The 24,781-nt window shown below is 43.6% G+C and overlaps 1 protein-coding gene across 1 annotated transcript in view; it reads right to left on the bottom strand.

The window, feature by feature from the left end:
- plxna3 (plexin A3) overlaps nt 1–24,781 on the bottom strand; it is a 49,447-nt gene that overhangs the window by 9,484 nt on the left and 15,182 nt on the right. The window contains exons 4-26 of the mRNA XM_028452126.1: nt 22,586–23,133; nt 21,001–21,165; nt 20,139–20,321; nt 15,353–15,493; nt 14,521–14,621; nt 13,984–14,107; nt 13,739–13,895; nt 11,924–12,023; nt 11,715–11,829; nt 9,784–9,984; nt 8,866–8,962; nt 8,426–8,616; nt 8,179–8,327; nt 6,776–6,896; nt 6,394–6,698; nt 5,409–5,502; nt 5,184–5,303; nt 4,977–5,096; nt 4,208–4,351; nt 2,458–2,692; nt 1,571–1,713; nt 1,326–1,481; nt 79–179 (exon numbers count right to left, since the gene is read on the bottom strand). Coding sequence (XP_028307927.1) covers nt 79–179; nt 1,326–1,481; nt 1,571–1,713; nt 2,458–2,692; nt 4,208–4,351; nt 4,977–5,096; nt 5,184–5,303; nt 5,409–5,502; nt 6,394–6,698; nt 6,776–6,896; nt 8,179–8,327; nt 8,426–8,616; nt 8,866–8,962; nt 9,784–9,984; nt 11,715–11,829; nt 11,924–12,023; nt 13,739–13,895; nt 13,984–14,107; nt 14,521–14,621; nt 15,353–15,493; nt 20,139–20,321; nt 21,001–21,165; nt 22,586–23,133 — 3,811 coding nt within the window. The remainder of the gene's footprint in view (nt 1–78; nt 180–1,325; nt 1,482–1,570; nt 1,714–2,457; nt 2,693–4,207; nt 4,352–4,976; nt 5,097–5,183; nt 5,304–5,408; nt 5,503–6,393; nt 6,699–6,775; nt 6,897–8,178; nt 8,328–8,425; nt 8,617–8,865; nt 8,963–9,783; nt 9,985–11,714; nt 11,830–11,923; nt 12,024–13,738; nt 13,896–13,983; nt 14,108–14,520; nt 14,622–15,352; nt 15,494–20,138; nt 20,322–21,000; nt 21,166–22,585; nt 23,134–24,781) is intronic.

Here is a 24,781-nt window from a genome sequence, read left to right as displayed (position 1 = left end):
AAGAGCAGACACAATGACAGTGTGTGTTAATGTATGTATGTACGTATGTATGTATGTGTGTGAGTGTGTGTGTGTTACCTCCTCAGCAGGAGCTTTGGATGGTTTCTGTTCTCCAGGTTCTTTTCGATCAGATCTGCCAGAAGCTGTTTCAGAACCACAGTAGCGTACTCCATCCGACCCTGAGAACACGGCTCAGTTAGCCAGCTAACCAGCGCAAACTAGCACTAGCCAGTGCTAACTAGCACTAACAGCACTGTTAACCAACAACAGATAACATCCAAGTACTAGACAATAACAGCTCATCTGTTGGTGTTGGTCACCGTGTTAGCTCAATGTGTAACTACGTTAGCTCAGTGTGTCACTGCGTTAGCACAGTGTGTCACTCCGTTAGCATAGCGTTAGCTCAGTGTGTCACTGTGTTAGCATGGCGTTAGCACAGTGTGTCACTCCGTTAGCATAGCACTAGCTCAGTGTGTCACTGTGTTAGCATGGCGTTAGCACAGTGTGTCACTCCGTTAGCATAGCGTTAGCTCAGTGTGTCACTGTGTTAGCATGGCGTTAGCACAGTGTGTCACTCCGTTAGGATAGCGTTAGCTCAGTGTGTCACTGTGTTAACATGGCGTTAGCTCAGTGTGTCACTCCTTTAGCATAGCGTTACATAATTGTGTCACTGCATTAGCATAGCATTAACTCAGTATGTCACTGCGTTAGCATAGCGTTAGTTCAGTGTGTTATTGCGTAAGCAAAGCATTAGCTCAGCATCTCACTGCGTTAGCTCAGCATGTCACTGTGTTAGCATAGTGTTAGCTAAGCATGTTACTGCATTAGCATAGCATTAGCGCAACGTGTCACTGTGTTAACAAAACATTAGCTCAGTGTGTCACTGTGTTAGCATAGCTTTAGCTCAGTGTGTCACTGCGTTAGCTCAGTGTGTCACTGCCTTAGCGTAGCATTTGCAGTACCTGTTCAGGTTTGTTGCATTATTTCTGCAGATTCAGCAACATGTAGCATTGTTAATGTTCTCTGTTGTCGTTGCAGCATGTCAGTGTGTTTTTGGCTCGGCAAATGATTGACAGCGTGTTAGCCAAAGTATTAGCATACCCTGAGTGGTGTTACTAGTTTAGTAATGTTAGCAACATTTTAAAGATGCTTTTCTTGTTGACTTTATTAAACTGTAAGACATGCAGGACATGTAGGATGAGTAGGACATGTAGGACGTGTAAGACGCGTAGGAAGTGTAAGATGTGTAGGACGTGTAGGATGTATAGGACGTGTAGGACGTGTAGGACGTGTAAGACCTGTAGGACGTGTAGGATGTGTGGTACCTGCAGAGCGGCCATTAGCAGTGATGCTACGTTTCCTCGGTCCCTCATAGAGAATGAACGCTGAGCCTCCAACGTGTGGATGAAGATCAACAGAAACATCTTGTTGTTCAACAGTTGACTGAAGAGACGCAAAGACTTCTCCACGTTAGCGGGAGACTACACACACGCACACACACATGCACACACAGTTTACTCAGGCTGAAGCTGAATATAGGATTAGTTCATCTGAGATCAGGTCAACCTACGTCCAGCTCCTTGAGCACCGGGTGCTCCTCGATCCCCGGGAACATCACCCTCATTGTGTAGGTCCGATACTCCAGGAAAGGAATCTTCACTCCGTCCATGTCATTTGTCAGTTCCTGGATGTCAGTCTGCAGCTCCGCAAAGGCTGGAAGAAGAAACCAGGAAGTAGATTAGGAAAAGGAAATAGATCAGGAATTGGAAAAAAAATCAGAAAGCATAGAAGGGAAAAGAAGAAAAAGTAGCTTGGAAGAAGTAGTAAATGGGAAAAAGAAGTGAGAAGGTCAAACTCATTACTGGATAAATAATAGGATAAAAGAGTAAAGAAAAACAGGAAGAGGAAATATATATCTGACCTGTCCTAACAGGTAGGAAATAGGAGGAAGTATTAGTGAAGATTCTGACCCTCCAATAGAAGGAAACGGGGAAGTATCAAACAGGAAGAAGAAATAAGTTTTTCTCCATCTTCTTTGAGGAAAAGAAAGTGGCAAACAGGGTGGGGGAAACGTTTCCTTACCCTCTTCAAGGAAGTAAAGAAGGAAGTTGTAAAAAAGGAAGCAGTGCAGGATATTGATCAGCGAGCACAGAAGGGAGTAGAGGAAAGAGTAGCTTGGAAGAGGAAGCAGTTAATGAAGTAAATGGAAAAGTGAAGTAAGAAGGTCAAACTCATTACTGAATAAATAATAGGAGGAAGAAGTAAAGAAAAACAGGAAGAGGAAATATATATCTGACCCTTCCTAACAGGAAGGAAATAGGAGGAAGTAGTAGTGACCCTCCAGTGAAGGAAACAGGGAAGTATCAAACAGGAAGGAGGAAGTATGTATTCATCTTTTCTTCATTGTTTTTTGAGAAAAAGGAAGTGAAAATCAGGAAGTAGGAAGTGCTTCCTCACCCTCCTTGCACTCCAGGGCCACCCTGCTCTCCAGGTTGTCCATCTGCAGCTGGAGGCGTTTCAGCGTGCGGTCGGCGTCGCGTGTCTTCCTCTTGTAGGCGATCAGGACGGCGATGATCGCAATCAATAAGACTCCGCCCCCTGCTCCAATCCCGATGATGGCGGGAAGAGTCAGAGCGCTGTCTGAGTAGATGTGGAGCGTCCCTGGAGAGTACTCCAGACCCCCCACCAGGATCTACCAATCACACAACAGCATTACTATTATTAATATTAACAATGTTATTAGCAACATTATTAGTAACAACATCATCATTATTATTAACAACAACATTATTATTATTATTATTATTATTATTATTATTAATAAAAATCTATACTATAATGCAAGAAAGGTCTGCGTGCATGCGTGTGTGTTTGTGGAGCGAATATCTCCCTGAAATGTTTCAACAGCTTCCAAATACCACAAGTGTGTGCATCTGTTATTTTGGAGTTATTTGGTCATTTCAAAAGGTTTATTTTAATTTTATTTCGGCTTGACGGGACATTCATGTTCACCCAGAAGTGAAACCTATTCAGTTTTTTACCTCAGTGTGAGGGGGCGCTAGCGCACCATCTATATCTATTTCACTGCACAGATCGGGACCCGGAAGTTATTGACGGGCAATAGCCGTGGCTGTGTTGAAAGCAAACAGCAAATTTATCCGCGGATACGGCATTATAAACGCTGATATTTTCACCACTTGCTATAAAACCGAATGTCCACCTTGGATGTACATGCTGAACGCACACAGAGCCGTTTAGAGAGAGAGCTGCAACAACGGAAGAGTTCCCGTAAGTTTCAAATAGGTCCATTTCTTTTTTCTCTACACATGTATTTCAACAACCTGTGACGGAATACTTGCATGCGCGTGTGAGCAAAAACTCACGGAAGAGATGGCGGTAGCGACAGGTAGCGAGTCTCACATCTCTCACACACCTCAAAACACGCCCTCACCATACATAAGGTATTTATAATAAGAATATACTAAATGAGTAAAAAAAACAATATTTATACAAAAAGTACACAAGACTACAACAGAAATGCACAAAAATATACAAAAAGGCTCAAAAAACACACAAATTGAGTCAAAAAAACATATAATACAGAACAATACACCAAACAAAAACAAAAATATGAAAATGACTCAAAACACACAAAACTAAATATTTATACAAAAAAATACACAAAATGACTCCAGAATCACACTACAATGGCAACAAAAACAATAATTATACAAGAAATGCACAAAAAGACAACAGAAAGATACAAAAATACACATAATGACTCCAAAAAACATACATTACAGAAAAATACACCAAAAAAAATATATGTATAAATGAGTAAAAAAACATTTATCATGTTCATGTCCCATAGAATTAAACCAGGGAAATCACACACACTATTTTACTTACACACCCACAAATAAACCCCTTTATAACACTACAGAGTACAGAGTATGTACACCTCTTTGTACATCCACCTTTCAAACACATACTCATTTGGCCATAATTGACAACTCTACTTAAGCTCCTCCCACTATATGAATACATGTTTCCAACGCTGACAGAGTTTCAGGTCGAACTCATACCGTGTTGGGGATATAATCGCTCCACATACACGCACACAGACCTTTGCTGATTTATAGATAGATAGATAGCATCATTATTGATAAGAAGGAGAAGGAGGAGGAGGGGGCGGAGCTAATCTTACCAACACACGCTGCTCTCCAGTCAGATCTGGCGAATCACAGAGCAGCTGGTTCTCTGAGACGGTCAGCTGACACTGAGCTTCACCAATCAGGACCGTGTAATTCAGACGATTGTTACCAGGAGCAGCAGGGACCAGGTTCCTCCCCTAGACACACAATTACACACAATCACACAACTACACACTCTGACACACAACTACACACTATTACACACAACTACACACTATTACACACTATGACACACGACTACACACTATTACACACAACTACACACTTTTACACAAATTGAATGTGTGTCTCACGCAACCAGTAAACACTTTCACTCAACCAGGAAACACTTCCACTCAACTAGGAAACACTTCCACTCAACCAGGAAACACTTTTACTCAACCAGGAAACACTTCCACTCAACTAGGAAGCACTTCCACTCAACTAGGAAGCACTTCCACTCAACCAGGATACACTTTCACTCAACCAGGAAACACTTCCACTCAAGTAGGAAACACTTCCACTCAACCAGGAAACACTTCCACTCAACTAGGAAACACTTTTATTCAACCAGGAAACACTTCCATTTAACCAGGAAATATTTTCACTCAACCAGGAAACACTTTTACTCAACCAGGAAACACTTTTACTCAACCAGGAAACACTTTTACTCAACCAGGAAACACTTCCACTCAACCAGGAAACATTTCCACTGAACCAGAGACACAATTACACACAATCAGACACACAACTACACACAGTCATACTGAATGTGTGTCTGACCTTGAGGATGATGGGTGACCCTGGTTTGACCTCCAGGATCCCAGAGCTTCCCAAAGGGTCAAAGGTCGGGTTTGGATAGTGAGTGAATGGAGTGGAGTTTAGGACCAGGAGGGAGGAAACCTGACAGAGAGAGGACAGATGTAAAGTGTGTATTTGGTAATGTCTGTGTATGTGTGTGTGTGTGTGTGTGTGTCTGCGTGTGTGTACCTGGTCAAAGATGAATCCAAACTCGTCAGCCTGCAGCGCCCCCTCTGGTGCTTCCTGGTCACTGTAGATCAGACCAGGAGCCAAACACGTCATAGTGGTGTCGTTAAACGCTGAGCAGAGCTGAGGACGAGAGGAAACAACCAGGAAGTAGAACCAGGAACCAGTAAAAAAAGATCAGTAACTAGTACCAGTACCAGGTTACTGGTTGTTATGAATAGTTCTTACGTTGCTGGTTTCCACTCCTCCATATTTGGCTCTGACTTTGGGTTCCTGGATCGTCAGCAGATTAGTTCCTGTTACTGTGAGGACTGTAGAACCACTACACACACACACACACACACAAAGATGTAAGTAGTTGTAGGCCTGTATGTGTAGTAGTGTGTAGCAGTAGTTGTGTAGTAGTTAGGGAAGCACATCGTCAACGGGTTTTGTTTGGGAAACAGTTCTTAGTCAAATGATTCTTTTGAATCGCGAACAAAAACTCTTTACGATTCTGCAATTGATTGTTCCCGGGCTGCGCTGCCACTGTAAACAAACATGTGACTGTGTGTTTCTCAGTCACACACACAAGCGGCTGCAGAGCAGAGGTGAGCTGAGCTGCTTCACGTGATGCCGTAGAAAAGGCTTTTACTATGGTCTACTGCTGGTGGTCATTCATATACATTAATGTATATAAGTCCCGCCTTCGTCCTATAGACCTCTATACAAATAGAAACAAATGCCGAGTGCGCCCAGTCAATAGGCTTTGACTTCCTGTTTTTGAGACTGTCAATCAAAGTGAATGTGGAACTGTGCACGGAAACAAGACCGCGTGTCACAACAGCAAACAGGTAAATATGATTTTGGCTCTAACCTGACCCATTGACCTATATCAATGTGACCCGATGCGACCTTGTTTTGTTACGTGATGCACTTGCTGAAAAGGAGAGGCGTGGCTTCTGGTAGATTGGAAGAGGCAGTGGGAGGAAGTGGAGCTGTTTAAGGCGGGACATCAAAATGTTTCTCAGAAACTCCAGGTATCAGCTTCAACTAGAAGTTGTGTGCGTAAATGAAAGTGTCATTACCCACCTCTTATATAGTTTGTCATTTTGTTGATGTTTACCAGTGTGTAGTAGTAGTTGTGTATTTATTTGAGGATGCTCCATGCTGGTTGTGTAGTAGTTGTGTAGTAGTGTGTGGTAGTGTGTAGTAGTAGTAGTTGTGTATTTACTTGAGGATGCTCCATGCTGGCTCCACTCCGATCACTGTTGGGTCTTCACTGTAAACGTACTGAGTGTTGCTGCCAACCTCTGACCGGTCAATCATCAGTCGGACAGGGGCGGGGCCTGGGCCTGTGGAGGAGGCGGGGCTAATGCATACAATCTCCTGATTGGTCCGTCTGACAAACAGACACTCGTCTGATTGGATGAAGACGGACACGGAGCTTCCTGCATCCAGGTGTCGTCCAGTAATGGTTAATCTGGTTCCTCCAGAGACCGGACCCCGACCCGGGAGGACCCGACTGAAGCTGGGACTCTGGAACCACAGAAGAAGAGCTTTCCTGTTTTCCTGTTTTCATGTTTATATGTGTGTTGTTTAGTCATGCGACTCACCACGAAGGCATAGGTCTGAGCAGACAGCGTTCTGTACTCAGCGCTGCACACTCCGATACACAGTTCTACTGGACCCCCTGGAGAGTGGGGTAGGAGGGCCTCAGCCATGTCACACACGATCCTACAGGTCACATGACCACACAACGTCAGGTAGGAATGTGTTACCGTTTACAATATATCATCAAAAACATTCCCAGCGGTATGAACATGTCATTCTACGATAAAAACCATAAATTTCCTTTGTTGACGTATATAATCAGAGCGTCGTTAATCAATGATGGGCCATTTGACCTCAATTTAGTCATGAATGACCCTAAAAACCTTGTTCCAGGGGCCAAAATTGTCCCAAAGTTTTTTGTATCTGATGTAAAATAAACAATGGTTTACATTAAACAGTAAAAACACGGTTGGAGCATTCCATTATAAATGAAGGAGTAAATGAATTGCATAAAATAACACTAATAGATTGACTTACATGCACTAATATAAATAAAAAATATGGTATAAAATATCAGCCTATGATAAATAGCTCTGAGTCAGCAGCTATTGTAGCTTTTTTTAATGTATAAATACTATTATTAGGGTTGGGCGATATATCAAGTTTTTAATAAATATCAATATATTTATTCAAGAGATATACGATAGGACTATATCGTAAAATCGATATAATTCACGTAACATTAAAGGTTTCTTCTGTAGAGCCAGTATCCCTTTTTCTCCTCCAACTATCTTAACCCCGCCTCTCTCACGCTCTGTCCCTCTGAGTGAAACTCAACACACACACGCGCTGACGTTACCATGGTTACCTTAAAGGGACAGTTCTGTGAAGGCGCTCATTACAGCGCGGGTGTCTGTGTGTACAGCACTGTGGTCAGCTGTGCACAAATGCACATCATTTGTTTAATAATTGTTGATGTTCTCTACTCCTCTGTTAATAAAGGTCCCTGTGTGACGTGGCTTTAACTGAATGACCTTATTTTAAGGGTTTTTCTCTGAAAAAAAGAAACTAACAGCTACGATATGCTATAATATTTAGGGCGAAACCCAATTACACCACAGAAAAACATCATATTGCCATTCTGGTTCGATTGTATGCATCAAAGCATCATCTCAAGGCAAGGGCAAAAACTCGATATATATATTGCATATCATGATATAGCTTGAAAATATTGAGATATTAAAAAAGGCCATATCGCGAGTGTCATACTAAAGCACATTCTAGTGTTGATGTATTACATTTATTTTGTGTTTGTAAGGAACCTTTAAGTTGAGAATTAATTTTTTGCTGTTTTTATTTGTTGTAATTGTAATTGTTTTGCTGATGAATACCAGATATCATGAGGATACATTCTTTAGTCTATATCGCTCATCTCTACCTTCAGGTCACATGATTATTAGCTTACCTCTCAGCGCTGACGTACTGCGATGCTAATGGCGTACAGCGGACCCCGGCCACCTGCACGTGTGTGATCTCCTTCACCTGCAGACCCAGGTTCTCTCCCTCTATGGTGACCCTGGTTCCTCCTTCACGAGGACCAGTCAGAGGAGAGATCTGAGGAGCCAATCACAGAGCAGGGATTGGTCACAGGCCATAGCACTAATGTTATAGAAAGTCTTTGGTGGCATTTGTAATAAATCAACATGTTCCACCTTGAGGATGCGGGGGTGGCTGCAGCGGATGTTGTGTCGTCCATGGTTCATCCAGTTGGTTTCTGGGAAGTTGCAGTGCTGACGGAGGAGGCACTTCCTGCTCTCAGAGCACCAGCCGCACTCAAAGGAGGGAGGAGCTTTAAGACACTGACCACAGCTCCAGCGCTGGGCCTCGCACTTATACAGCAACGCTACAGGAAACAACCAGGAAACACTTCCTCTGAACCATGAAACACTTCCACTCTACCAAGAAACATTTCCTCTGAACCAGGAAACACTTCCACTCAACCAGGAAGCACTTTGCTCAACTAGGAAGCACTTTCATTCACCAAGAGAACACTTTCACTGAATAAGGAAACACTTTCACTCAACCAGGAATCACTTCCACTCAACCAGGAAACACTTCCACTGAACCAGGAAGTAAAAACACAGCTGTTTACCTTTCATTGAGGGCGGTTTATCGATGAAGAAATCTCCATCCCAGACGATGGAAAAATCTACTGGAAGATCACCAAACTCGTCCCCGTCGTACCAGTACTACAGAGACATGAGGAAGTGACATCACAGAGACATGAGGAAGTGACAGAGACGAGTCACAGCAGCACCTTTTAAACATCACTGCATTCAGACCTCACATTTCTATAAAGCCTTGGTTTGTAAAGTAGATTTATGTCCTCAGCGTGTGAGTGTGTCCTCAGTGTGAGAGTGTGTGTGTGTCCTCAGTAAGTGTGTGTGTGTCTAAAGTGTCCACACTTCTTTGGGAAATACAAAAACTCTCCAAGGCTGGGAGTCCTTAAAAAGATAGATATGAAGTGAGTGCTTATCAATGATTTATCTGTGTGTGTGTGTATGCGTGTGTGCAGACTCAGCATTCTCATTCAGTAAATTTTCAAAGTAGATTTTTTTTTGCTGAAGTCAGGTTATACTGCTCCACATCTTAATTAATCTGTGTGTGTGTGTGTGTGTGTGCGTGCAGCGTGTGTGCGCGTTCTGTTAATGAAATGAGCTGCAGACTAGAGTCATTAAACTACATTGATTTTCAATCTTTCAGAAAACCAAACCTCCCATTACTATTAGTGTGTGCGTGTGTGTGTGGTTGTGTGTGTTTGTGAGTGTCTTCATTCTTCAGTTGTGTTGATTTTGTGTGTGTTAATTGTGTAGCCGTGTTTACTGGGATTGTCCTGCTAAAGTAAAGGGTCAATGATGCAATAAGTTTGTGTTGTCATGACAACACCTTAATGACATCATTTATGTAGAAAACACGCTGATGTTGTACTCACTACAGCCACCAGGAGGAGACAGGCCATCAGACACCATACAAGTGTGTGCGTGTGTGTGTGTGTGTGTGCGTGTCTCACCGAGGTGTTCTGGCACTGGATGCAGGAGGAGTTGAAGCGCACGGCGGGGATCCTCTGCACCTTCCCCTGAATGTTGAACACACACTCGTAGTTCTTCTGTCCAGACTGAGGCTGGGGGAGGTTACGGGCTCTCAGAGTGATGGGACGGACCATTCCTGCAGGAACCAGGATGTCTGAGGAGGGGACGATCTGGGGACAGCCCTGCAACGAGGGAGGAGACATTACTACATGTCCCACTTTACCACGCCCCCTCTTTACAACATGTCCCCACTTTACATCCAATATGGGTGATAAAAACCTCTGAAACAACAAAATATAATTCCACCAAAAACACATGATCAACCTATCAAATATAACATACCAATATGAGCATAACATATATCTATGGCTACATGCTAAGCTAACCAAACATGTGGACTGGTGGCTACGTGTTAAGCTAACCAACCATGTGGACTGGTGGCTACGTGCTAAGCTAACCAAAATGTAACACTGGTTGCTATGTGATGAGCTAACCAAACATGTGTGACTGGTTGTCACGTAATAATCAGAATCAGAATTAATCAGAAAGAGAATGCCTTTATTGTACATTATACAATTGTACAACAAAATTATTATGTTAGGCTAACAAAACATGTAACACTATTTGCTACAAGATAACCTAACCAAACATGTTGGACTGGTGGCTACGTGCTAAGCTAACCAAACATTTGGCCGCTTGGCTATGTGCTAAGCTAACCAAATATGTGGACTGGTGGCTACGTGCTAAGCTAACCAACCATGTGGACTGGTGGGTATGTGCTTAGCTAACCAAACATGTAACACTGGTTGCTACATGCAAAGCTAACGAACATGTGGACTGATCTCTGTATAAAGTTTCTTCCCAGTCTCAGAGGTAGAAGAACAATACACAAAGATTAATTTCAGATTTTCCCTCATACAATTCCCTGTACAACATGACACACAGCACACTACACAACATAACTACACAAACACACAAAATCGATAACAATGTGTCCTTATTTTTTGAATTTGTTGTAAACTCTTTGTTTATTATGGTTGGGTGAAATCTCTCTCTCTGTGTGTGTGTGTGTGTGTGTGTGTGTGTGTGTGTGTGTGTGTGTGTGTGTGTGTGTGTTAAATGAAGGCCTTTCTATGGCTCGTCTCCTCCTCACACTCAGACTAATTGTAGTGTAACTAACATTAATTGCAGTGATTTGAGGCTTTAGGTTTTAATTTCCCCATTAGACACACACACACACACACGCACACACGCACGCACACACACACACACACACACACACTGAGGTGGAATGTGAGAGCAGTCATTTATTGGACCTGTAAGATGGTTAATGGACCAATGCGATGCTGCTGCAGCTGCTTCCTGTGTGACGCACTCTGGACTCATTCTCCCACAATTCATAGGGGCGGTCCTCACAGGAAGCAATTATCAACTTTACAACTTTACTCACACAATGTCTGAGTAAAAACACATTTACAGATTTAATTATTTTCTTGTTTGAGTGAAATGTTCACAGTGTATAACCCTGATGTGTTGTGTTTTTGTTGTGTGTTGGTATTGTGCATCTGTTGTGTGTGGTTAATAATGCATTGGATTTTGTATAGCGCTTTATCATAGACACTCAAAGCGCTTTACAGAATTAAGAGATTATTCTTTCACTCCACACTTAGTGGTGGTAAGCTACTACTGTAGCCACAGCTGCCCTGGGGCAGACTGACGGAAGCGAGGCTACCATAGCTCACCATCGGCCCCTCCGACCACCACCAACACTCACTCACACACTACATTCACATTCACACTACCGTCTCACATTCACACTATAATTGTGTATGTTGTGAGTAGTTATTGTGTATTTTTTGTGTGTTGTTGTCGTGCATCTGTTGTGTGTAGTTAATGTGTGTCTGTTGCATACCTCCATGCCGCTGACCCGCCCCTCCTGGAAGCTGCACTCCTGCAGGTTGTTGGTACACACGTGTCGATATTTGCACCAATGACACGGAAACTCACTGCTGACGCACGCCGTGCACCTAAAAGAGAGACAGAGACGGGCTGTGATTGGTGGACGGCCCACAGGTAAGCACCGCGATGCATTCAGGGACACGCGGAAAGCGTGGGACTTACGAGCTCAGCACGGAGCAGTTATAATAAACCAGGTTAGTGCTGATGAAGGGACGACCGGTCTCTACAGAGCGAAGACTGAGCTGGACCACACGCTTCTCCCCTGAGTCAGCAGAAATAACATGAGCAATCATAAATACAACAATAAGTCAGCAGAAATAACATATATGACGAGTCAGCCAACATAAAATGAGTCAGCAGAAACACAACAATAAGTCGGTAGTAGTGAAAGACCGATACATCGGCTGATTTTTGCGTTTTTTTACGTGTATTGGCATCGGCCAATGCGGGCTGCTGCGTTGGCCGATTTACATTATTTAATATTTGTTAAATATTTTTTACTTGTTCTTGTTTAACATCACCTTTGTTAATTTCAATAAATGTTCCATTTTTAAAAATTGAGACTTGAACCATTTGTTATCATCATTGCATAATTTTTATGATGTAAATTGAGGGAGCAAGAAAAACGGCAGTCCGTATTGGTCACCGGCTAAGGCTGATGGGAGAAAAATCGGTATCGGCATCGGCCCTAAAAAATCCCAATCGGTCCATCCCTAGTCGGTAGAAGCATGATGAGTCAGCATAACCACAACAATGAGTCGGCACAAACATGACTGGCCAGCCGAAATAAAACGAGTCGGCAGAAACACAACATGAGTCAGCAGAAACACAGCAAGAGTCAGCAGAAACACAGTGATGAGTCAGCATAAATAAAATGAGTAAACAGAAACACAACAATGAATTGGCGCAACCATGACTAGACAGCCTAAACAAAATGAGTCTGCAGAAACACAACATGAGTCAGCAGAAATACATAAATGAATCAGCCTAAGTAAAATGAGTCTGCAGAAACACAACATGAGTCAGCAGAAATACAGAAATGAGTCAGCATAATTAAAATGAGTCAGCAGAAACAAAACAATGATTCAGCAGGAATATGATGAGTCAGCAGAAATAAAACGAGTACACAGAAACAACACGAGTCAGCAAAAACACAAAGATGAGTCAGCAGAAACACAACATGAGTCTGCAGAAACACAATGATGAATCAGCAGAAATAAATCGATGAATCTGAAGAAACAAAATGAGTCAGCAGATAAAAAATTGAGTACATATAAACACAATAAGCCAGCAGAAACAAAACAATGAGTCAGCAGAAACAAAATGAGTCAGTAGAAACTACATAAGTCAGCAGAAACAAATGAGTCGAAAAACAATAATGAGTCAGCAGAAATCAGTTACATCCAAAGCAGAAGAGTCAGCAGAATTATAAGGGAATTACAGCTGAGTCAGCATAAATAAAATCAACAGAAACACAACAATGAGGCGGGACAAACATGACGAGTCAGCCAAAATAAAATGAGTCCGCAGAAACACAGCATGAGCCAGCAGAAATACAGAAATGAGTCAGCAGAAACACAATGAGCCAGCAAAAACAAAACAATGATTCAGCAGAAACATGACGAGTCTGCAGAAATACAATGACTCAACAGAAACACAACACGAGTCAACAGAAACACAAAGATGAGTCTGCAAAACACAAAGAAGAGTCAGCAGAAACACAACGATGAATCAGCAGAAATAAATTGAGTCCACATAAACACAATGAGCCAACAGAAATAAAACAATGAGTCAGCAGAAACAAAACGAGTCAGTAGAAACTAAACAAGTCAGCAGAAACAAACAAGTCAAAAAACAACAATGAGTCTGCAGAAATAATTTACATCCAAAGCAGATGAGTCAGCAGAATTACATGGGAATGATAACTCAAAGCTATAACTTGTAAATGTAGGTTCATGATGTGTGTGTGTGTCTTACCCGTGGACTGTGTGTGTGTCGGCAGGTCTCTGATTGACGGTGACATACACATCACCTGACCTTTGACCTGAACCTCCCCAGGGCTTTCACTGAGGTCCTCAAACACACAGGAGACCCCAGCAGACAAAGCGGGGACGTTCTGGACCTTAATGGTTAACTGTAACACACACACACACACTCATACATGAGTGTGTGTGCGTGTGTGTGTTACAGTGTGTATTTTGAGTGTGTGTTACTTTGTGTACCTGTGTACTGCTAGAGGTCACTGACATGTTACTGGGTGTCACAGTGATGTGCACACATTGGTCCAGATGTTTGTTGAAGTGCTGAGGCTCCGCCCACTTTTCACAGGCTTCCTGTCTGGAACATCTGAAGGTAGAAGAAGAACCAATGAGAACGTTTGGATTTATTATTTATTAAGATTTACACTTTCAGCTTCGTACATTACAAAAGATTATTGGACGGAACGAAAACAGGCAGAGCTTCAAGGCACACACGCACGCACACACACACAAAGAGCAAAACATCCTCCACACTTTACTTTGAAGAGCCTCATTAATGGAAATCACGGTTAGAACTTCCTCTACCTGCTGGACATCAAACATCCAGTGTGTGTGTATGTGTGTCTATTTATAGAAACATTAATGATGCCTCGTGGGAACCAAACCAAACAGCATCGTTTCCTCTTTGTTTACATTTATCTAAAGAAAACACACACAGTAACACACACAGTGGAGATGAAACTGATGATGATAATGGTATTAGGAGATGAAAGTTCTTACTTGTTGTAGAGGACACACCATCCACAGTGAGGGTCTCCTGATCCCAGACAGGACGAACAACTGCTGTACTGTTCACAGCTCTCTACAGGAAGACGAGTCACCTGACACACACACACACACACACACACACACACACACACACACACACACACACACACACACACACACACACACACACACACACACACACACACAGACTAAGTATCTCTGGAAAAGTAGTCCCTACCTTTTGACTCCACACAGCCCGTGCTACTAAATGCTAAGCTAACCCAAACATGTATACGACTGGTCGCTACGTGCTAAGCTAACCCAGACATGTATACGATTGGTTGCTACATGCTAAGCTAACCCAAATCCTCAGTGTTTGAGCTGCTCCATCACTTTGTATTTAAATCACTTTTACAGTGCACGAGTAGACTGTTTACTCTGAGCAGTCAGACACAGTGTGTGTGTTGGTGTGTGTGTGTCTGTGTGTGTGTGTGTGTGTGTGCAGCAGGCAGACGGTAAACACAGTCTGTGTCTCATCGTGTCGTTCACACATGAGTAAACCAATTGTTTCTGCTCCAGTTTGAGCAGAAAGAGGCTGAGTAAGCGAATCACCAGCAGACTGTTTATAAACCACCACCCTGTGTGTGTGTGTGTGTGTGTGTGTGTGTGGGTATAAATTAAGTTGTATAGATTACTGTAACAAGTATTAACTTATTAACAATAGTTTTAGAATGTGTGTTTTCTGCAGTTGAAAAAATAGTGTAATTAAATCCAACCAAAATACATCCTGATAAATAGGACAAGAATATGGATGAGGAAGTGAGGGGTCATGTGATCAGCTCACCTGGCGGTCACTCAGCAGGTAGATGAAGCTATGATCAGGACTGAAAACGATGTCTCTAAGGATGGGTTTCCCCTCTGACACTGTCACCGTCTCATACAGCAGTGCATTCTGGGCCGGGGGGGGGACCCCATCCACACGCAGCTGGAACACACAGGAAGTTACACACACACCACAGGAAGTTAGCACAGTACACTGAACATAGAGTAGGGTCGTGTTGATGGATGTCAACGAAACATACTACTCATACTAACGTACTACTCATACTAACGTACTACTCATACTAACGTACTACTCACACTAACGTACTACTCATACTAACGTACTACTCACACTAACGTACTACTCATACTAACGTACTACTCAAACTAACGTACTACTCATACTAACGTACTACTCACACTAACGTACTACTCATACTAACGTACTACTCATACTAACGTACTACTCATAATAACGTACTACTCACACTAACGTACTACTCATACTAACGTACTACTCATAATAACGTACTACTCATACTAACGTACTACTCATACTAACGTACTACTCATACTAACGTACTACTCACACTAACGTACTACTCATACTAACGTACTACTCATACTAACGTACTACTCATACTAACGTACTACTCATAATAACGTACTACTCACACTAACGTACTACTCATACTAACGTACTACTCATACTAACGTACTACTCATACTAACGTAGAGTGTGTCAAGCAAAACACACGTGAAGGGGACTTCTTTAGCTAGGAGAGTATTGTCTGTTCCTGTGTCTGATGGTCAGAGGAAATGAGTCCAGACTTTAAACGTTTCATTTGAAAGTGAATTAAAACGTCTCAGTCTGTACAACGGACGCTTCGTATCGCCTCAGCCAGAGAAGGAGACTTACAAACTAATCTGCGCAGGCAATGATTGTAACACACACACACACGCACAGAGTTATTGTATTACAGAGGAATTTCAGGCAGCTGGCCACAGGCCTGCTAGTGTGTGTGTGTGTGTGTGTGTGTGTTCATCCTGTCCTGAGAACAAAGCTAGTGTTGATAGTTTGAATCTCAGCCCAGAGTTACAGGTCAGAGGTCACTTCCTCTATTACTCAAAGCCCCGCCCACTATGCTGTGTGTGTGTGTGTGTGTGTGTGTGTGTGTGTGTGTGTGTGTGTGTGTGTGTGTGTGTGTGTGTGTGTGTGAGAGTGAGTGTCCTACTTTAACATCTTCATCTGGCTGTCTGCTCTGTTTTGTGCGTGTGTGTCTTTTAATGAGTTGACGACTAATTAACACACTGACGGTCTTTGTTTTCTTTCTCTGCAGCGTTTGTAGGGCAGAGGTGTGTGTGTGTGTGTGTGTGTGTGTGAGTGTGTGTTATTGTCTCTTAGTAAAACCGCACACACAGGGAGAACATGCAAACCTGTGTTCTTCCAGATGTGCTCTGTGAACAGTTTCAGGTTCATTTGGAGTCGTTTTATTGAATCTCAATTGTTTTTTAAAGAGAGACGTCACACACAGATGTGTGTGTGTATGTGTGTGTCAGGTGTTAGTTACTGACCCCCCCCCCGCCACACAAACACACACACATATCAGGTTCCCTCCAGCTGCTGCTGCTGGTCATGTTAATGTGAACAAATTAGAAAAGCAAGTTTGTGTTAGAAAGTGAAACTGAGAGACTCACAGACGCACAACAGACACATAACAGACACACTACAGACACACTATTGACCCACAACAGACACACTACAGACCCACAACTGATCGGTTTCTCCTTTCTGTGCGAACATTTACTGACTCACACTGACCTCAGGAGGAGCTGCACATCTCCTGTGTGTGTGTGTGTGTGTGTGTGTGTGTGCGTGTGTGTGTGTGTCTCTGAGTCTGAACAATGTGTCATTTCTGTCTGAAGCTTAACTGAGGATGTCGTCTTACTTTGTCTGTCTGTATGTGAGTGTGTGTGTGATACACAGAAAGCTTCAGACAGAAATGACACATTGTTCAGACTCAGAGCCTGAGACACACACACACACACACACACTGAATGTAAAATAAAAAGCATGTATTGTTCTGTCCTACAGGGGGCGCTCACAGCGATATAAAATCCCTCCTTTGATTGGACGAATTAAACGACATTAAACAACAATGAGAAGGAGGAGATGCTGGTTGCCATGGTAACCTGACTCCATCCCACAGACAGAATGGTGACCTCGTTCAGGAGAACGTCTCAGACGGAGCTCCAGGACAGGAAGTCTTAGAGTGATGAAACACACAGAAAGCTAACTGGGGCTGAAGCTAACTGAGGCTGAAGCTCACTGGGGCTAAAGCTAACTGAGGCTGAAGCTAACTGAGGCTGAAACTAACGGGGCTGAAGCTAACTGGGGCTAAAGCTAACTGAGGCTGAAGCTAACTGAGAGTAATGCTAACAGGGGCTGAAGCTAACTGGGATTAAAGCTCCACCCTTTCCTCTGCACACACCCAACACAGCATAACGTGGATGGCTGTTCATCATAGGAATGGGATCCACACAAGGTTCCTGCTGCTTAACAGAAGGTTTTCCTTGCCGCCATGATGAATTCATGTTGGGTGTGGGATACATATGTATGTGTATATATGCATATGTGTATATCCATAAAATGAAGAGTCCGTCCTTAAGACTGCTCTACTGTAAAGTGTCTTGAGATACCATTGGTTATGATTTGGCGCTATACAAATAAAAGATTGATTGATTGATTGATTGAAAGCTAACTGAGGCTGAAGCTAACTGGGGCTAAAGCTAACTGAGGCTGAAGCTAACTGAGGCTGAGGCTAACTGAGGCTGAAGCTAACTGAGGCTGAAGCTAACGGGGGCTGAAGCTAACGGGGGCTGAAGCTAACTGGGGCTAAAGCTAACAGGGTCTAAAGCTAATTAGGGCTAAAGCTAACTGGGGTTAATCTGAGCTAAATGAACTGAGCAACATAAACCACAGATAATCTAAACATGTTTGTGATCCTGACCTGAACAACAGCTACAGATCTGATCTGTTTTTGTGTTTCATTTTATGACAGTTTCAGAGTGAGGACACACACACACACACAGTTTAAAACTGATCTTTTTCTGTACGCACGGTGAGGGAGGAGGAGGTTTTCTCTGTTTCCATGGTAACCATCAGTCAGTCTAATTCACTGCCCATCAAAAAAAAAGAAAATACCAGCTGCTCTCTCTCTGTGTGTTTGTGTGTGTGTAGAGGAGTACAGTGGAAGGAAACTCAGAGGTAATGCTTTAGTCTACGTCTGTGCAGAGTCTGTTTCATATTTGTGTATTTTCTGAAGCGTCTGTAGTGATTATTTTATTCCTGGCGGTGCTGCGTCTGTACCACATGTCTGTGTTCACACACTCTGAACATCCAGAGGTCTTTTCTCTGACGAATCAGAATGTTTGTTAGTCCGGTTCATGTTGGTACTACGAACACACAGATGAACCAATCAGAGCAGAGGTACACATGCCCCTCCCTCTCAGTGTTCTGTCTGTTTACACTCCTCCTGAGCGTCTTAAAGGGGCCACGTACTGAATGGGTCAGCACTTTATAAACTACTCTCAGTAACTCAAAGCTGCACTAAAGATGACCCATGACAGTTTAATCACACGTTTTATCCTTAATGAAACTATATTGAGAAAAAAATTAAATATAATAAAAGTTTATGTCACCTATCACCATTTGGAGGAAACATATAGAGATATAAATATTGGTTTCTATCACCCAGGCCTAATGTAACTGAAGCATTAATGTTTTATTTTGGAAAAGATATGATCCTCCAAACTGTGGGAAATTAGGTGTTCAAAGACTGATTAAAGTATGATTTATTAAGATGAGTGTGTTCGCTAAAAACAAAGTGAAGTCACTACACTGATATGTTGCCTTATTGTGTATTAAATGTGTTTTACTTTAATGTTGTTGTGTTTAAGTTTTTTATTTTGAGTTAAGAAAATGTTAATTAAGTGATGTTAATTATACTTGGAACAAGTTTGATAGATTGCTAACAAAATTAATTTTTTTTTTAGGTACCCTGGCTTAAATTATCTTTTATTTTGAAGGTTCATCTCAGTTAAAAACTGCTGCTTGTTTTTAGTGTTTATGTTTGAATCACAGATTACTAAAATAAAAATACAAATGTTCCATGGAAACGCAGCCCATGTGCATCTGTGTGTATTTGTCTGGTGTGTGTGTGTGTGTGTGTGTGTGTGTGTGTGTGTGTGTGTGTGTGTGTGTGCGTGTGTGTGTGTGTGTTTGTCTATGTGTGTGTGTGTATGTGTAGCTGCGGTCAGTGTAGTGTGTCTCCTCTCGCCCGCCGGTCTGTTGACTTTGGAAAAAGAACAAAGAGTAGCTCTCCCTCACACACACACACACACACGCACACACACACGCACGCGCACACACACACACACACACACACGAGGGACTTCCCCTCCCGCCGCCCCGTCTCGCCTCACTACTAACATGCCAATGACATCACTGCCTCTGGGCCAATCAGCTGATGAGTTTATAGATGATATCTGTGGTTGTTTCGGTTGCCGTGGCAACGGCTGATGCAGCAGGAGGTAGTGGTGAAATCACCTGTGTGTGTGGGTGTGTGACATGTTAGGTCAGATCCATTAAGGATGAAGTGGGAGGAGCCACCCTGTGCCCCCCCGAGTGAACTCTTCCTGAAATACAACCACCCAGACTGAGCTCAGAGCTAAAAGCAAACACGCACACACACACTGACTCAGCACAGTGTGTGTGTGTCTGTGTGCGAGCGTGTGTGCCTGTGTACCTTCTTCAGATGTCCGTTGCGGGTCCCCACAAACACCACGGTGTGCTCTCCGTAGGTGTAGGCTGCCACAGCGCTGAGGCCCTCAGTCCGGTCCTCAAACAGAGGGTGGCCCTCAATGACCCACAAACCTCCCAGAGGCTGATTGAGAACCAGACCACAGAAATCATCCCCAATCTGCATCGGCTGAGGAACACACACAGAGGGGGGTGGGTTAGAGGGGGTGTGTTTCTATAGATATTTGTGCACACATGTATGTACTGTATGTGTGTGTGTGGTCACCCCCCTTAACACACACACACTGACTCCATACAAACCAGTGATCACACATTCACTCACTCAGTGTTCCTTTCTTTGCTCTGATCATTTCCTTACTACCTGCATGTTTATTTACTTCCTGCTTGTTTCTGTACTTCCTGCTCATTTTCCTTACTTCCTGTGTGTTTCCTAACTTCCTGCGTGTTTCCTCCCCTCGTTGTCTCCGTGTGTGATACTTCCTGTTCTCCAGGGTGGAGCTGTATTTCCAGGCTGAGGTTAGGGAACACCCTGTGATTACTGAGATATTTATGCACACACACACACGCACGCACGCACGCACGCGCACACACGCACACACACACACACACACACACACACACACACACACACACACACACACACACACACACACACACACACACACACACACACACACACACACACACACACACACACACACACACAGCAGTCACTAATAAACAGGTCAGCCCTGTGATTTAGGCTCCGCCCCCTGTGTGGGTTCCATTCATGTGATGGCTGCTCTGCTAATTGGCCGCGATGGGTCCATTGTCCGTCGCCACGGTAACCACCCCACCCTGAGACTCACCGTGTGGATGCACTGCAGCTCCTTGTTGAGTAACCACGGTAACGAGAGGCGTCCGTCTCCACGGTAACAGGAGCGGATCCTCTCCCTCATGGCCAGGTTGATGTCGTGCAGCGTGAACAGGCAGAGCACTGTCTCTCTAGGAGGGTTGGAGCGGTTCTTCTGACCCTGGACACAGGAACACGTCCCAGCATACATCAGGAGGACAGAACACACACACACCTGGGGCCTCAGGTACTAAAGGTACAGTACATATATGGGGGTAGGTCTAAATCCTGGTTATTGACGTATTGTTGCTCAGATGAACAGCAGACAAACATTAAAGCAGAACTAAGTAACTTGCGCTTAGCGGTCCCCCTAAAGTTTTCTTTTGATTACGTCACTGTCATAAAAACTTTGCACCCCCCGCCGCCTGCCCCACCCCACAGCTACACGCACACCTTTGCTCTCCCAAGACGGTAGCAACCGATCACTGAAAAATCCTAATCTAACAGTGACACTAAGGGTGATTTCACACATATAGTGCCATGTGACCATGTGAACAATATGAGGAAGTGAGACAAGTAAAATAAATGAATGAGGGGGAGTAATATGGAAGGGAGTGTGGAAATGTGTGTGATGTGTTTGTTTGGATGGATGGAGGGATGATGGACAGATGGATGGATAGATAGATGGATATTTGTGTGTGTGCTGCCTGATGGAGTGCTGGATTGTGAGTGTGTGTGCGTGCCTGTTGCTGTGACGACAGTGTGTGTGATTGCTGTGTGTTGCTGCTGAGCTGTCACTGATGGAGTTGCTCCGTTCCCCGGACAAAGGTCTCCCGATTCTACATACTGCAGCTTTAACCCAATGTGATACTTCACAATGTCTCTGATTCAGTCCCTGAAAAAAGTTATATACTCTGTCCCTGCCCCATAGTGTTACTCAGGGACATACAGTATTTATTATCATTATTATTATCTATCTATATTATTATTAGTAGTAGTAGTGTTTTCCATCTCTTACTTCCCACATATTAACACACACATACAATCAACTATAAATTGAACTGTGTGTTTATATTAATTCCAGTTTCTTCTGTTACACATGTTTCTGTTGATCTAATAATGATATAAATCTATTATTTCCTGTTACTGGTGGTTAGCGTTCAGTTTTCTCTGATCATTGAGGAGAATTCTGGTGCTGATCTCATTACATATAATCAACAAATGTAAATGTGGGCGTGGTCACATGTACGCTGATCCAGATGTTCTAAGGAAGGTGACTGGATCTAGTCCTACACACACATTCATACATCTAAGTGTTTACCAGCGTACGTACGCCTGTTTCTGGACTGAAACGTACGCTTATTTAACACACATTTTTAAACATGAGGTCCTGGTCTGACCAGGTGAGTCCACAGAGGGGGGTCAGCAGCTCCAGGTCCGGGGGAGGGGCTTGTTCAGAGTGAGGGTAGGATGAAGGGTCTACATCCCAGTCCTCACCTGTGGACCAGGGTCAGCCTTACAGAGAGGGGGAGGAGCTCAGAGTAGAGCCTGGGACACTGCTGAGGACTCTACCCAAACAAAGAAACAATCAGAGCACAAACCTGTGAGAAGATGACAAAGAGCACGTCATCATCCTCCGACAGCCCTAGGGCGTGGGCAAGCCTTTTCCCCGGGCGCTGCCTGAAGGCGGCCTGCACCAGCCGGTACTCTACTCCGTCCTTAGAACAGCCCAGAGGGAACTCCACGTACGAGTAGAATTCGGTGTCGTTGGAGCACATGCGTACGATCTTGGAGGTGAAGAACTTCTCTCCGCCGGCATCCATCTGCGTGAGCTGCGTGTCCAGCTGCAGCGTCAGGAAGTAGACGTAGGTGCGCCCCGAGAACCCGTAGACATAATAGATGTCAAAGGCGGGGTACAGCGACAGCGTATCTGACGGGATCTTGATCTGAGACGAAACGAAGCCATCCTGGTACACCAGCGAGAACATGTTCACGCTCTCCTCGTCAGAAACCAGCTTCCTGCTTGACAGTGTCGGGAAGTACTCGGACTTTCCATCGATGGGGGCACCGATGAACAAGCGGCTCCCCCCCTTAGTGGCCTTCTTCTTCTGAGGGTCGGACAACCAGGGGTCATCACCCACCACCACACCTGGAGGAAGAAGAGGAGAAGGAGGAGGAAGAGGAGTATGAGAGTGTTTTTATATGAGCAGAAGAAGACCAGCATCATCATCACCTACTGTCTGTTAATGCTGCATCATTAATCTAATATAATCTAACATAATCTAATCTAATCTAATCGTGATATGAGATCATGTGATTATAAAACCATATTAAAGGCTGCAACTTGTGATTTAAACCGACGTGTGGGATCACTGCTCCTAAAGTAAGTCCCTGTGTGATTATTTCTGGGAGGGGTTTGTGTGCTCAGACTGTTTGGTCATGTGGCATTCCAGTGAGCCGTAGGGGAGGAGGTCCGATATGGATGAGCAGCAGGACCATGAGGAGGAGGTTGGTCCCCCTGGTTCGGGGGGGGGGCCTCGTCGCTGGGTAGAGTCCTGGATGGTGGGTCCATTTTTTTATGATGGGTAGGGTCACGGGTGGGTGGTCGACATCACCACTGGGTCCTTACACCAACTGTTGTGGGTGGCCCCCACCCTGGATGGGGTGAACTGAGGACAATTGCACCGTCTACTGCCTTTTTTCTTTTGGGGGATTCCTGTCAGATCATTACAATAGTCCAGTCTGCTGGAGATAAAAACCTTTCACTCTGGAGATGTTCTTTAGGTGGTAGAAGATGTTTCTGTGATAGATTTGATCTGATGCTGAATGTCAGATCTGAGTCAATCAGAACACCAAGGTTTTTTAAAGATCCAGACTCACATAATTGCTGACAGCAGTCCTCTTTTCCTTGTTACCAAAGACAATCACCTCCATCTTGTCATGGTTTAGTTGAAGCAAGTTTTCACTCATCCAGCAGTTTACTTTTTCTAAGCAGTCACACAACACCTCAATGGGACCATAGTCATCTGGGGTTCAGTGATAGATATAGCTGTGTGTCATCTGTGTAGCTCTGATAATCAACCTTACTGTTCTGTATAATTTGTCCTAAAGGAAGCATATAAAGGCTAAACAGAAGAGGTCCAAGAACAGAGCCCTGAGGAACCCCACAGGACATTGGTAATCTGTCAGATGGGACAGATTACCAATCTGTTTTACAAAATAACTTTGCTCCTCCAAGTATGACTTAAACCATTACTTTTCCATTTAGTCCAACCCATGTTTGCAATCTGTGTAACAAAATTGTATGATCTACAGTGTCAAATGCAGCAATCCAATAAAATGAGAACAATATACATCCACCCACTCATCCATCCATCCTCCATTCATCTATCCATCCATCCATCCATCCATAGTCAGGTCGTAGGGGAACCTAGTTTTATACTGTCCTCCCCAATAGGGAACTCAGTTAAAAACCTGCCTTTTCCCCCTCACCTCTCCTCCTGTTGTTCTCCCACTTTTCATCTTGTGGCAACCCACAATTCTCCCGTTCTTGTCCTCCCATGTTATATGTGATTGTCTTTTCATGTTTCTTTGGATGTTGCTCTGTAACATGTGCAATGACAAATAACGCTGATTCTGATGATCTGGTTCTTTGGGTCCTGACCATAGGTGACGGTATAGAACCAAGAACCACCAGTAGATCTAGAACTCATCTGAACCACCCCAGATCACTGTTGACCAGGTCAATTACATTTTTCAGTTACAATTACACATTCAATTATCCATTAAGGCATCAA

Source organism: Gouania willdenowi, chromosome 7, assembly GCF_900634775.1.
Source record: "Gouania willdenowi chromosome 7, fGouWil2.1, whole genome shotgun sequence".
NCBI classification, from domain to species: Eukaryota; Metazoa; Chordata; class Actinopteri; order Blenniiformes; family Gobiesocidae; genus Gouania; species Gouania willdenowi.
Note: the sequence above shows the minus strand (reverse complement) of the source record. Positions and strands in the feature narration are given on the sequence as shown.